This window comes from Nerophis ophidion, linkage group LG28, assembly GCF_033978795.1.
Source record: "Nerophis ophidion isolate RoL-2023_Sa linkage group LG28, RoL_Noph_v1.0, whole genome shotgun sequence".
Classification (NCBI taxonomy): Eukaryota; Metazoa; Chordata; class Actinopteri; order Syngnathiformes; family Syngnathidae; genus Nerophis; species Nerophis ophidion.
The window spans coordinates 12006247-12021246 of NC_084638.1; the positions used below are offsets into that span (position 1 = coordinate 12006247).

Below are 15000 nucleotides of genomic sequence, written 5' to 3' on the forward strand. Positions count from 1 at the left end.
ACAATTTCAAAAGGGTTAAAAACAATACAAATTAGTTCCCAGTGGCTTGTTGTATTTTTTTGTTTTTTTACAAATTTTACCTGTCACGGAATATCCCTAAATAAAGCTTTAAAGTGCCTTACTTTCGCTATCTTCGAAATCACTATCCATTTCCCTGTGACGTCATACAGTGCTGCCAATGTAAACAAACAATGGGAATAGCACAGCAAGATATAGCGACATTAGCTCGGATTCAGACCCGGGTTTCAGCAGTTTAAGCGATTCAACAGATTACGCATGTTTTAAAACAGATGGTTGGAGTATGAAAGTATTGAAGAAGAAACTGAAGCTATTGACGCTATTCATAGCCATAGCATGGCCGAATAGCTGCGTTAGCATCGCCGGTAAAAGGTGCGGACCAAACGATCAGGACTTTCGCATCTTGTGACACTGGAGCAACTTAAATCCGTCGATTGGTAAGTGTTTGTTTCGCATTAAATGTGGGTGGAAGGACATGTAATATAGTTGCAAATGCATCTGCAGGTTATCCATACATCTCTGTGCCATGTCTGCTTTAGCACCGCCGGTAATTAGCATGTTGGCATCGATTAGCTGGCAGTCAACATCAACAAAACTCACCTTTGTGATTTCGTTGACTATCGTTGCAAATGCATCTGCAGGTTATCCATACATCTCTGTGCCATGTCTGCTTTAGCACCGCCGGTAAATAGCATGTTAGCATCGATTAGCGTAGCATGTTAACATCGATTAGCTAGCAGTCACGCCGTGACCAAATATATATCTGATTAGCACATAAGTCAACATCAACAAACTCACCTTTGTGATTTCGTTGACTTTATCGTTGCAAATGCATCTGCAGGTTATCCATACATCTCTGTGCCATGTCTGTCATCGCCGATAAAATGTGGAGACACTCCCACACATTCAATGGGGGTCTGGTGGCAGACACTTTGGCATCTTCGGGCCAGTGGTGCAACTTGAATCCCTCCCTGTTAGTGTTGTTACACCATCCGACAACACACCGACGAGGCATGATGTCTCCAAAGTTCCAAAAAATAGTCGAAAAACAGGAAAATAACAGAGCTGAGACCCAATGTTTACAATGTGTTGAAAATGAAAATGGCGGCTGTATTACCTCGGCAACGTCACATTCTGACGTCATCGCCTCCAGAGCGATAAACAGAAAGGCGTTTAATTCGCCAAAATTCACCCATTTAGAGTTTGGAAATCGGTTAAAAAAATAGATGGTCTTTTTTCTTCACCATCAAGGTATATATTGACGCTTGCATAGGTTTGGTGATAATGTTCCCCTTTAAAAAAACGTAGAAAAGCGCTTTACAAATACAACCTATTTACCATTTACTAGGGGTGTAACGGTACGTGTATTTGTATTGAACCGTTTCGGTACGGGGGTTCCGGTTCGGTTCGGAGGTGTACCGAACGAGTTTCCACACGGACATATGAAGTCTAAGCTAAAGTCTTAACAAGCTGCTCCGCGCCGTTCTGCCTCTGTCTCTTACACAGCACCCAGCATTGTCGCACACACACAACTATCTGATTGAGTTTGAGTTTATTTCGAACATGCAAGCATACAACATGATACATCACAATTTCCAGTTTCTCTTTTCAACATGTTCGAAAAGGAGTAGGAAGAAGCAGAGCTTATTTAATCCTACCCCTTTTCTTTACATAACAGCTGCTAAAACTTTTGTTCACTTCCTGTTCTCAATGTATTCACAATGTTTACTCCATAAGTAATAAGTAATCACAATACAAATAAATAAATAATTGGTGAAGTAAGTTTTATTCCATACGATGAGATAAATCAGATTATTTTGAGAATGAATGAGTGAGTAAAATCAGAATGTTTATCATGGTTCTTCATTTTTGTATAAACACTTCCAGTTTGAAGAGTTTCTTGAAGTGGATCATATTACTACATTGTTTGATTGCTTTGCTTAATCCATTCCATAATTTAATTCCACATCCTGATATACTGAAGGTCTTAAGTGTTGTACGTTCATACAAATGTTTTAAATTAAATTGGTTACATATATAGTGATAACAGCCAATCAGCAGTGCGTATTCAGAGCGCATGTAGTCAGCGCTTCAGCGTCGAGCAGATAGGTGTTTAGCAGGTGAGCAGCGGACTCTCCCAAAATTATAATAAACACCTCCCAGTCAACGTTCAAGATGACGTTCTAGAAACAAACTGCAGCTCAGCTCGCCCGCAGTCCTGGCTTGAGGTGAAGGCTAATTAACTTTTCGCGTGCGTGCGAAATAATAATGTCAAGTCAAATCAGCTTTATTTGTCAATTTCTTTACATGTAAAGACATACAAAGGAATCAAAATTTTGTTTCGCACTCTCCCATGCGTAGACAAAAAGAAAAGAAAACACAACAGTAAAGTGCAACGTGAATATGTCTATCTACTAAAGTGACAATATATATAGTTCCTGTTGTTTTTAAATAGTCCAACAGGCTGTCAGGACTTTGAAATCCCCCTCCCCGGAACAACCTGAACTCTAAACCCCATGACCCACAGAAAAAAATTACTATGCAAAATTGCACACATCTGCTGCTATATCAAAAGTATTTGCACTACCGATGAAACACTCACTGTTTACAGCCATATCCTATTTAAAAACAACAGGAACTATATATATTGTCACTTTAGTAGGTAGACATATTCACGGTATAGGGGCGGTATAGCTCGGTTGGTAGAGTGGCCATGCCAGCAACTTGAGGGTTGCAGGTTCAATTCCCTCTTCCGCCAACCTAGTCACTGCCGTTGTGTCCTTGGGCAAGACACTTTACCCACCTGCTCCCAGTGCCACCCACACTGGTTTAAATGTAACTTAGATATTGGGTTTCACTATGTAAAGCGCTTTGAGTCACTAGAGAAAAGCGCTATATAAATATAATTCACTTCACTTCACATTGCACTTTACTGTTGTGTTTTCTTTTTGTCTACGTATGGGAGAGTGGGAAACAAAATTTCGATTCCTTTGTATGTCTTTACATGTAAAGAAATCGACAAATAAAGCTGACTTGACTTCACTGTAAGTGCATCATTAAGCCTACATGAACTCCATGGTGTTCAGGGATGAATAGTCTCTCCTATTGCTATTGTGCTATTTTTTTCAGCTATAGTTACATTAATCATTAGTAATGTAGCAGCCTAGTTTGAATGGCAGGGTCCCTGCGATTACATGTTGATACAAATCAACTACAGGCTTCCCAAATGCTGTAATAAATTAAAAATTAGTTGACTTGAAACTGTTTAATGTTGCACTTTTTATATGTAGAAGAAAAGTTTTGTCATTTTCTTTAATCTAAGCAACAAGTTGAGGCAGTTTAATGTGGATTAACGTGGGCAGAATTATTATAGTGCTCCCAATGTTAAAAGGATAAAGCCATTGTTTACAAATTTGGTAAATAAATAACCAAAAAATGTATATTTTGTTGTTTTCTTACTGTACTGAAAATTAACCGAACCGTGACCTCTAAACCGAGGTACGTACCAAACCGAAATGTTTGTCTACCATTTACCAACACAGCAACATGGGGGAAACCAATACTTCTCAACTGACAACTATAGCACATAGTGACTCGTTGAAAAGAAAAAGTGAACTGATTCTATTGGCCAATCACAAAAGATTCCGCCTGTAACATGAACAGGATGTCACATCTTGTGTGAACCGCTTAATCCCTTGGCGCAAAAGGTGGTCACATGATCAGCATGTCTCGTGTCAACCATATCTCTCTCTCTCTCTCTCTCTCTCTCTCCCTCTCTCTCTCAGGCTCAGTCTTAGACATCATCAAACACATCATCTCACGTGGCGAGCACAAGTCCGGTGTTTTGGACGAGGCCTGCATCGCCACCATACTGAAGGAAGTGTTGGAAGGGCTGGAGTACCTTCACAAAAATGGACAAATTCACCGGTGAGACAGCAGTCTGGTTTTCCTCTGTGGCATATCGTCGTACGGTAAAGTGATTACATCGGGTTTCCACTTGTCGTGCAAGTCGACACAAGTCTTTTCCTGTATATATTAGGGATGCACCTAAATGAAAATTAGTAGCCGAAGCCGAATAAAACTTAAACGCTTGGCCGAAGGCCGAATACCGAATAATGAATGCAGTTTTTCACAATTTTTTTTATATTGCATAAATAGCCTAGAATAAATATTTAACATGTTTTTCAAATAAAGTAATTTTTTTTTGAATATTGAAATTTTTTTAATATTCCAGTAGCCTTTGCTTTTCAAAAAAAGCACAACGTTTTTCATTTATATTAGGCCTTCAAACAAAACATGCATTCCAAAAAAAAAATAAAGTGCATTAAAGTGGATAAACCAACAACAAATGAATTATTGTCCTTTTGGCAAAAGTCTGCTTAGCCACAGTAGATATGCTAATAATGTAAACAGAAGGCTCAAGTAAATCTCAATTAAGTGTGTGCTTGTAACCTCATACACTTGTACAGGTAGCCTACACAACAGGCTAATAATGTAAACAGAGGACCCACTAAATCTCAATAAGTGTGTGCTTGTAACCTCATACACTTATACAGGTACACATCACCACGTCACTGCACGTTGGTTGATTGTGTCACCACGTCAAAAAATTGCGTTACACGCCACTATTCGGCCTTGTTCTTAACTCATTCCACCGAAGGCCGAATGTGGCTTTTTTTGCCATATTCGGCCGAATATATTCGGTTACCGATTAATCGGTGCATCCCTAGTATATATATATATATATGACCGCCCAGGTTGAACCGGACCTCGGTCTATGAATTAAAAATACATGAATAAATAATTACAAGAGGCTTGTTTCGCCGGAGTGTTCTGGCTTAGAATTTGTCATCTCATGCTCACCTAAATCAACAAACCGCGTCTGATTACTTCTCCTTTTTACTCGCAGTGATCTTAAGGCTGGAAATATCCTTCTTGGAAACGACGGCTCAGTCCAAATTGCTGGTACAGTCTTTTGGAGTCTTGGTTTTCACTTGCGCAAACCCCGTTTCCATGTGAGTTGGGAAATTGTGTTAGATGTAAATGTAAACGGAATACAATGACTTGTAAATCCTTTTCAACCCATATTCAATTGAGTACACTACAAAGACAACATATTTGACGTTCAAACTCATAAACTTTTTTTAAATTTATTTTACAAATAATAATTAAATTAGAATTTCATGGCTGCAACACGTGACAAAGTAGTTGGGAAAGGGCATGTTCACCACTGTTACATCACCTTTTCTTTTAACAACACTCAATAAACATTTGGGAACTGAGGAAACTAATTGTTGAAGCTTTGAAAGTGGAATTCTTTCCCATTCTTGTTTTATGTAGAGCTTCAGTCCTTCAACAAGCCAGGGTCTCCGCTGTCGTATTTTAGGCTTCATAATGCGCCTCACATTTTCTAAGGGAGACAGCTCTGGATTGCAGGCGGGCCAGGAAAGTACCCGCACTCTTTTTTTACGAAGCCACGCTGTTGTAACACGTGCTGAATGTGGCTTGGCATTGTCTTGTTGAAATAAGCAGGGCGCTTATATGGCAGCATATGTTGTTCCAAAACCTGTATGTACCTTTCAGCATTAATGGTGCCTTCACAGATGTGTAAGTTACCCATGCCTTGGGCACTAATGCACCCCCATACCATCACAGATACTGGCTTCTGAAATTTGCGTAGATAACAGTATGGATGGTTCGCTTCCCCTTTGGTCCGGATGACACGATGTCGACTATTTCCAAAAACAATTTGAAATGTAGACTCGTCAGACCACAGAACACTTTTCCACTTTGCATCAGTCCATCTTAGATGATCTCGGGCCCAGAGAAGCCGGCGGCGTTTCTGGATGTTGTTGATATATTATTTTCGCTTTGCATAGTACAGCTTTAACTTGCACTTACAGATGTAGCGACCAATTGTAGTTACTGACAGTGGTTTTCTGAAGTGTTCCTGAGCCCATGTGGTGATATCCTTTTAGAGATTGATGTCGGTTTTTGATACAGTGCCGTCTGAGGGATGGAAGGTCACGGTCATTCAATGTTGGTTTCCAGCCATGCTGCTTACGTGGAGTGATTTCTCCAGATTCGCTGAACCTTTTGATGATATTATGGACCGTAGATGTTGAAATCCCTAAATTTCTTGCAATTGCACTTTGAGAAACGTTGTTCTTAAACCGTTTGACTATTTGCTCACGCAGTTGTGGACAAAGGGGTGTACCTCGCCCCATCCCTTCTTGTGAAAGACTGAGCATTTTTTGGGAAGCTGTTTTTATACCCAATTATGGCACCTACATGTTTCCAATTAGCCTGCACACATGTGGGATGTTCCAAATAAGTGTTTGATGAGCATTCCTCAACTTTATCAGTGTTTATTGCCACCTTTCCCAACTTCTTTGTCACAAATTCAAAAGTCAATGATTATATGCAAAAAAAAAATGTTTATCAGTTTGAACATCAAATATGTTGTCTTTGTAGCATATTCAACTGAATATGCGTTGAAAATGATTTGCAAATCATTGTATTCTGTTTATATTTACATCTAACACAATTTCCCAACTCATATGGAAACATGGTTTGTATAATATTGTACCTTTTCTAGTGAAACAAATGTACGTCTTTATTTTTTTTTCCCCCCCAGATTTTGGTGTGAGTGCCTTTCTAGCGGCCGGTGGAGATATGACCCGGAACAAAGTCCGGAAGACGTTTGTGGGGACGCCGTGCTGGATGGCTCCCGAGGTCATGGAACAGGTGGCTAAACTTATCTTGTAGACCACCTCCTCGGTTTTGGTCCGATTGGTCCAACTGTCTTCTTTCTCTAGGTCCGTGGCTACGACTTTAAAGCTGACATCTGGAGTTTCGGGATCACCGCCATTGAGCTGGCCACCGGAGCGGCACCCTATCACAAGTACCCACCGATGAAGGTAACCGTATACATGTTGGTCGTTTTAAATGAGACTACAGTGGAACCTTTCCCATGTCTCTCTCTTTTTGGGCAATTTACAATCATTAAAGCTTTAACTATATAAGTTAGTTTTTAAAACATACACAACCCAAAACCAGTGAAGTTGGCACGTTGTGTAATTTGTAAATAAAAACAGAATACAATGATTTGCTCATCTTTTTCAACTAATATTCAATTAATTGTACTGCAAAGACAATATATTTAATGTTACATTTTTTGAAAATAATCATTAACTTCAATCAATCAATCAATGTTTATTTATATAGCCCCAAATCACAAATGTCTCAAAGGACTGCACAAATCATTACGACTACAACATCGTCGGAAGAACCCACAAAAGGGCAAGGAAAACTCACACCCAGTGGGCAGGGAGAATTCACATCCAGTGGGACGCCAGTGACAATGCTGACTATGAGAAACCTTGGAGAGGACCTCAGATGTGGGCAACCCCCGTCCCCCCCCCCCCCTCTAGGGGACCGAAAGCAATGGATGTCGAGCGGGTCTAACATGATACTGTGAAAGTTCAATCCATATTGGCTCCAACACAGCCGCGAGAGTTCAGTTCAAAGCGGATCCAAGACAGCAGCGAGAGTCCCGTCCACAGGAAACCATCTCAAGTGGAGGCGGATCAGCAGCGTAGAGATGTCCCCAACCGATACACAGACGAGCGGTCCATCCTGGGTCTCGACTCTGGACAGCCAGTACTTCATCCATGGTCATCGGACCGGATCCCCTCCACAAGGGAGGGGGGGGACATACGAGAAAGAAAAGAAGCGGCAGATCAACTGGTCTAAAACGGAGGTCTATTTAAAGGCTAGAGTATACAGATGAGTTTTAAAGTGAGACTTAAATGCTTCTACTGAGGTAGCATCTCGAACTGTTACCGGGAGGGCATTCCAGAGTACTGGAGCCCGAACGGAAAACGCTCTATAGCCCGCAGACTTTTTTTGGGCTCTAAGAATCACTAATAAGCCGGAGTCTTTTGAACGCAGATTTCTTGCCGGGACATATGGTACAATACACTCGACAAGATAGGATGGCGCTAGACCGTGTAGTATTTTATACATAATTAGTAAAACCTTAAAGTTACATCTTAAGTGCACAGGAAGCCAGTGCTGGTGAGCCAGTACAGGCGTAATGTGATCAAAATTTCTTGTTCTTGTCAAAAGTCTAGCAGCCGCATTTTGTACCAACTGTAATCTTTTAATGCTAGACATGGGGAGACCCGAAAATAATACGTTACAGTAATCGAGACGAGACGTAACAAACGCATGGATAATGATCTCGGCGTCTTTAGTGGACAGAATGGAGCGAATTTTAGCGATATTACGGAGATGAAAGAAGGCCGTTTTAGTAACGCTTTTAATGTGTGACTCAAAGGAGAGAGTTGGGTCTAAGATAATACCCAGATTAACTTAGAATTTAATGTTAGCAATTTTTACCACTGTGTTACATGGCCTTTAGTTTTAATATTTGGCAAATAAGGAGACCAATTTTTGAAGCTTTTCAGGTGGAATTCTTTCCCCTTCTTGCTTGATGTACAGCTAAAGTTGTTCAACAGTCTGTTGTGGTATTTTAGGCTTCATAACGCGCCACATATTTTCGAGAGCGACAGGTCTGGACTACAGGCAGGCCAGAGTAGTACCCGCACTCTTTTACTATGAAGCCACGCTGTTGTAACACGTGGCTTGGCATTGTCTCGCTGAAATAAGCAGGGGCGTCCATAATAACGTTGCTTGGATGGCAACATCTGTTGCTCCAAAACCTGTATGTACCTTTCAGCATAAATGGTGCCTTCACAGATGTGTAAGTTACTCATGCCTTGGGCACTAAAACACCCCCATATCATCACAGATGCTGGCTTTTCAACTTTGCGCCGAGAACAATCCAGATGATCCTTTTTCTCTTGGATCCGGAGGACACGATAAATAGATAGATAGATAGTACTTTATTGATTCCTTCAGGAGTCAATAAAGTACTATCTATCTATCATGTGTATAGATAGATAGATAGTACATTATTGATTCCTTCAGGAGTCAATACAATCTATCTATCTACTGTTGGATTTGGTTGTCTTTTTATTACCTAGTCAGATTTTAGAACAGCTAAAGTGTGAGCCTTTTACATAGACCTTGAATTTGGAATGTGTGAATGAAGACATAACAATCTGTTATCTCAACTGTCCGAAGTAGGGAGGAGAAGAAGAGGGGCGGGTGAGAGTGAGTGAGGAGGGAGAGACTGCCATTTTAGGATTAGATCAATTTGGACCGTGCCTTTGAAATGTTGTATCTAGATTGATCTCCCAAAGCGCTTTGGTTATAAAATATAAAAATGAGCAACCTCTGTCTCTGATTGATTTAAAACCAGCTTATGTGTCATAAAAGAACCTGGGGGCGTTGACCGAAGGAAGAACGGGTCAGAACGCAACAATTTGGGGGCTCGTCCGGGATCGTTTGCGTCACCGCACTGGGCGCCTCGCGGCGCCGATCTCCGCCTGTCCAGGTTCGAGGATCTGAACCCGACTCCCTTTCGTTCAACCAGGGGCGACGTAGGACATCGCCCCGCCCTTGCGATGCGGTTGCCCTTCCCTTAGGACGAACCCATTCCAGGGCGCCCTGCCCTGGAATGGGTTCGTCTGGTCTATCTATGTCCTCCACTGACATTCTGCAGGAAGTAAGCATCGACAACAACAACAACAACAACCATATTTATGACAACATTCTATTCAATGTGAAAGAGCATGTTCCTTTGCACTCCAATTTGGATTACTTTTATAGAGTATAACTCCACAGTTTCCAAAAACAATTTGAAATGTGGACTCGTCAGACCACAGAACACTTTTCCACTTTGCATCAGTCCGTCATAGATGAGCTCGGGCCCAGCGAAGCCGTCAGCATTTCTGGGTGTTGTTGATAAATGGCTTTGGCTTTGCATAGTAGAGTTTTAACTTGCACTTACAGATGTAGCGACTTGTTTTTATCCTTCTTTGTGGTGGACATTGTTGATTGTCATGTAATGTTCGGATGTAAATTGCGGACGCCGTCTTTGCTCCACAGTTAGTCTTTGCTGTTGTTTACTTTGTAGAAATTCCGTTGTACTTTTGTTCTGCATAGCCTTTCCTAAGCTTCAATGCCTTTTCTTAAGGGCACTCACCTTTTGTTTATTTTTGGTGTAAGCTTAAGACACCTTTTTACCTGCATTTACAAAGCAATTAGCTTACCGGCTGCCACCCACTGATATGAAAGAGTATTACACGGTTACTGTGCCGAGCTCTCCACACTCAACAACACATCATTTGCAGACTGTAATTACTGGTTTGCGAAAATGTTTTGAACACAAATATGTAAAATTAGATAATCTCCCACAGGCCCACGGCATGAATGCACATTTATTTGCATCTAGCCAGTCCACTCAGTTGTAACATGGAAGCTGATAATCAAGCGCGTCTGTGTAGGTGCTGATGCTGACTCTGCAGAACGACCCTCCCTGTCTGGAGACAGGCATCACCGACAAAGAGATGGTGAAGAAGTACGGCAAATCCTTCAGGAAGATGATCACTCAGTGTTTACAAAAGGACCCTGAAAAAAGGTCAGTTCCCCAAATTGATGATTTTGCTTCTTGCTCCATTTTAATTCCCCCTTTTTCCTATTCAGGCCAACGGCAGCTGAGTTACTGAAGCACAAATTCTTCACAAAAGCTAAGGCAAGTCTCCACTATTCTAAAATAGCTTTTGGTCGTACCGATCTCTGAAATACTCGTTCTCCCTCTAATAGAACAATGAACACCTGCAGGAGAGGCTTTTACATAAAGGTCCATCAATATCAGATCGATCAAAGAAGGTTTGCAAACCTTGATTAAAGTAGCCCTCGTGTGTTCTGCTATGCTGAGGACTAAATGGGAGTTTTTTTTTTTTTTTTTAACTATTAAGGTGAGACGGGTGCCAGGGTCCAGCGGCCGACTCCACAAGACAGAGGATGGCGGCTGGGAGTGGAGTGATGACGAGCTGGATGAGGAGAGCGAAGAAGGCAAAGCCGCTGTGGCGGCCCTGCGGGTGAGTGACAAGAAAACAATCCGGTTAATTTCAAAAGTAGATTCCAAACGTCATTCTCTATTCGCTCCAGCAGCACATGAAGCTGCTTGGGTTATTTTTCAAAGCCTTTTTGCCGACAATCTAGCTTTTTTTTTTTTGTGTAGTTCCCAAGTCAATCTAAATCCTCCTTTTCTTCTTCGCCCTCCCCCTTGCCTTTAGCATCTAGTGCAGGTAGTTCTAGGCGATATGGCCTTTTATTAATATCCCGTTATTTTTAGGCCATGTCACGATACACAATATATATCTGGATATTTTGCCTTAGCCTTGAATAAACACTTGATACATATAATCACAGCAGAATGATGACTCTGTGTCTACATTAAAACATTCTTCTTCATACTGCATTAATATGTGCTCAATTTAAACTTTCATGCAGAGAGGGAAATCACAACTAAAAGTGTATTTTTTAAGCAGTGGCACAAACATTCATGTCATTTCCAAAACGGAAAGTGCAAGATTGTCAGAGACATTCTAAAACAAGCTATAAGTGCACTTTTGTGCATGATGTCACTATGATGACATATCAAAACAACACTAAATTAAAGTGCACTTTTTGTACAGAACGCCACTTACGTAGTTAAAAACAAATAAAGGGCACTTTTGTGCATGAACAAGAAAAACAGTCAACAACAGGAGATGACGTTTGAGGAGCCTACCACTGATCATGTTTTGGACCCTCAGTTCCTGTTTTTGCACTTCCTTGTTTGTTTTGTTACCATGACTACCCATTAGTTTTCACCTGTCTTCATGTCACGCACCCGTCTCACGTTTTGCACCCCCACACCTGTTTTCACTGATCATGTCAATGCTATTTAAGCCAGTCTGTTTCTGTTGTTCGTCCTGGCAACTTCACCATCTATTACCTTTACCCACGTCATGCCATGCTACCTCTGTCACTCATGCCGAGCCCTAGTTTTGCTTCTTGTCATGCCACGTAAGTTTTGTTTATTAATGCCACCGTTAGTGTCTTTTGTTTTTTTTGTCCATAGTTCTGCCTTTGTGCTAGTCTTTGTTTTCATTAGTCAAGTTTGTTCTCTGCCATCGTGCGCGCCTTTTGTTTGCTTATTTTTTTGTAGTTTCTTAGTGTTAAAATAAAATATGTAGTTACATTCACGTCTCGCCCGTCCCAACTTTCCTTCGCCTTCCGGAAAAACCAACCCCATAGTCCACGTTTTGACAAGCACGTAGCGAAGGGCATACACTATTTGATTTCCTATTATGCAGCTTATTTGTATTTGTAACCCATACGTGCTACAAATCAATGCAATAAATATATATAGGGTGTTATGGGCTAGGAACAGAAGACTAGTTTCAACTCGTATAGAGAGGCAAAGCTTGAATTGTAGTGTGGTTGACACAGTGTATTAGAGAATTAGTGATGGACAGCAGATATATCCATACACAATGAGTTGAATGTCTATTCAACATTAAAGCAATTTAAAGAGAAAAAACACAAATACTATATACATATATACAATTCCATTCAACTAATCAGTGTCTCTGGATCTTGTTTAAATCTCAGTTCAGATAATAGTTCTTGGGAAAAAAAGGATGACAGTACAGTCCATGTGCTGCAGGTAAAGTGAGAATTGTAAAGGGTTGGCTCGAGAGCCTCCTACCAGCCCAGACAGAGCAGGTGGTGAGGTTCCTGGCTGGAATCTTCCAAAACCGATCCTTGGACTAGGTGATTATTTTCCTTAGCTCGCCATCAAAAAGAGAAGCCTGGCCCGTGTAAGAGCCAGAACCATTCTTATAAATCCATGTGTACACAAATCTTCATTAAATAACACTAAATTGCGCTATCTAGTATTCATAATATATTATCCAACAATATACCATCAAGTATTCATAATATATTACTCAATAATTTCTAGTTCTTTCCTCAATATTGTACAATATAAATCAATAAACATCAGAATCACAATATGCAATAAAACGCTAAAATAACCACTAGCAGCATAATTATGACTTATACAAAGCAGTCAGTGCACTAAATGTGCTTATTATTTAAACACATAAAAGTACATTCAATACACAAATGTGATCATTAGTTTAAGTCATAAACCTTTTATATGGACGATTGAGAATATGCCACAAAGACTGTTGCAATGAAGAAAGATGAATGCTTAAAGTGCTATTGTCATAAATATAGACTCACCAACTCAGCTTCTACAGTCAAACACAGCTTAATGACAAAGAATCCGGCGCTGGAAGTCGGCTCTATAAAGTTACAAAATAGGCATGTAGTTTAAAATGCGTCAGCACAATATTTCAGGTGAAAACGAGGTTTAAAACCTACCTCGAGCAGAAATGCAATCGATCCTGTCTCCTGGCTACTTCCTGCTATCGGCTTATAAGCACCACTAATTGGACCGCGGCAGTCACGTGACAAGGGAGGAGTGCAGAGTTGCCAAAGATTAACTAGAGCAAGAGCATACCAGTCACTTTCGGCTACCGGTATGTACCTACAGCTGATTGGACTGTGGCGGTCACGTGACTAGGAAGTACGCAAAGAGTAAATAGAAAGGCAAGAGCCTAATAGTCTCCGCAAATGTATTTGACACCTGCGTTACACAGTTATTGAAATATCTTGCGTGACATCATGCACAAAAGTGCACTTTATTTGTTTTAAACTATTGTAGTGGCGTTCTGTACATAAAGTACATTTTAATTTAGTGTTGTTTTGATATGTCATCTTGGTGACATCATGCACAAAAGTGCACTCGTAGCTTGTTTTAGAATGTCTCTGACAATCTTGCACTTTCTGTTTTGGGAATGACATGAATGTTTGTGCCACTGCTTAATAACTGTTTAATAAACACACTTTTAGTTTTGATTTCCCTCTCTGCATGAAAGTTTAAATTGAGCATATATTAATGCAGTATGAAGAAGAATGTTTGAATGTAGACACATAGAATCATTATACTGCTGTGATTATATGCATCAAGTCTTCATTCAAGGCTACGGCAAAATATGGAGAGATATATTGTGTATATCGTGACATGGCCTAAAAATATCGAAATATTAATAAAAGGCCATATCGCACCAACGCTACCCTAAAGCTTCCAGCGGCACTTAAAATGAAGCGTTCGTACACGGGCATATTTGGTGTGATTTAAAAGTTTGGAATCTGAAAAAAACGTAAAATGAGGTTTGAAAATGACTTTCCAAATTAAAGGCATTTTTATTATTTTATTTAAAGGCCTACTGAAACCCACTACTACCGACCACACAGTCTGATAGTTTATATATCAATGATGAAATATTAACATTGCAACACATGCCAATACGGCCTTTTTAGTTTACTAAATTGCAATTTTAAATTTCGCACAAAGTATCCTGTTGAAAATGTCACGGTATGATGACGCGTGCGCGTGACGTCACGGATTGTAGCGGACATGTTGTTCCAGCCCCGATCCCAGCTGTAAGTCGTCTGCTTTAATCGCACAATTACACAGTATTCTGGACATCTGTGTTGCTGAATCTTTTACAATTTGTTCAATTAATAATGGAGACGTCAAAGAAGAAAGATGTAGTTGGGAAGCCGTGTATTGCGGCTGCCTTTAGCAACACAAACACAGCCGGTGTTTCCTTGTTTACATTCCCTAAAGATCAATCATCAATCATTGTTTACTTATATAGTCCTAAATCACTAGTGTCTCAAAGGGCTGCACAAACCACTACGACATCCTCGGTAGGCCCACATAAGGGCAAGGAAAACTCACACCCAGTGGGACGTCGGTGACAATGATGACTATGAGAACCTTGGAGAGGAGGAAAGCAATGGATGTCGAGCGGGTCCAACATGATACTGTGAAAGTTCAATCCATAATGGATCCAACATGATACTGTGAAAGTTCAATCCATAATGGATCCAACATGATACTGTGAAAGTTCAATCCATAATGGATCCAACACAGTCGCGAGAATG

General features: G+C 40.5%; 1 protein-coding gene across 1 annotated transcript in view; it reads left to right on the forward strand.

Annotated features, from left to right (window-relative positions):
* Positions 1 to 15000, forward strand: part of LOC133545607 (serine/threonine-protein kinase OSR1-like) — a 56593-nt gene that overhangs the window by 27564 nt on the left and 14029 nt on the right. Inside the window, exons 4-11 of the mRNA XM_061891353.1 lie at positions 3804 to 3945; positions 4928 to 4983; positions 6656 to 6765; positions 6837 to 6938; positions 10434 to 10567; positions 10633 to 10681; positions 10753 to 10818; positions 10908 to 11030. Coding sequence (XP_061747337.1) covers positions 3804 to 3945; positions 4928 to 4983; positions 6656 to 6765; positions 6837 to 6938; positions 10434 to 10567; positions 10633 to 10681; positions 10753 to 10818; positions 10908 to 11030 — 782 coding nt within the window. The remainder of the gene's footprint in view (positions 1 to 3803; positions 3946 to 4927; positions 4984 to 6655; positions 6766 to 6836; positions 6939 to 10433; positions 10568 to 10632; positions 10682 to 10752; positions 10819 to 10907; positions 11031 to 15000) is intronic.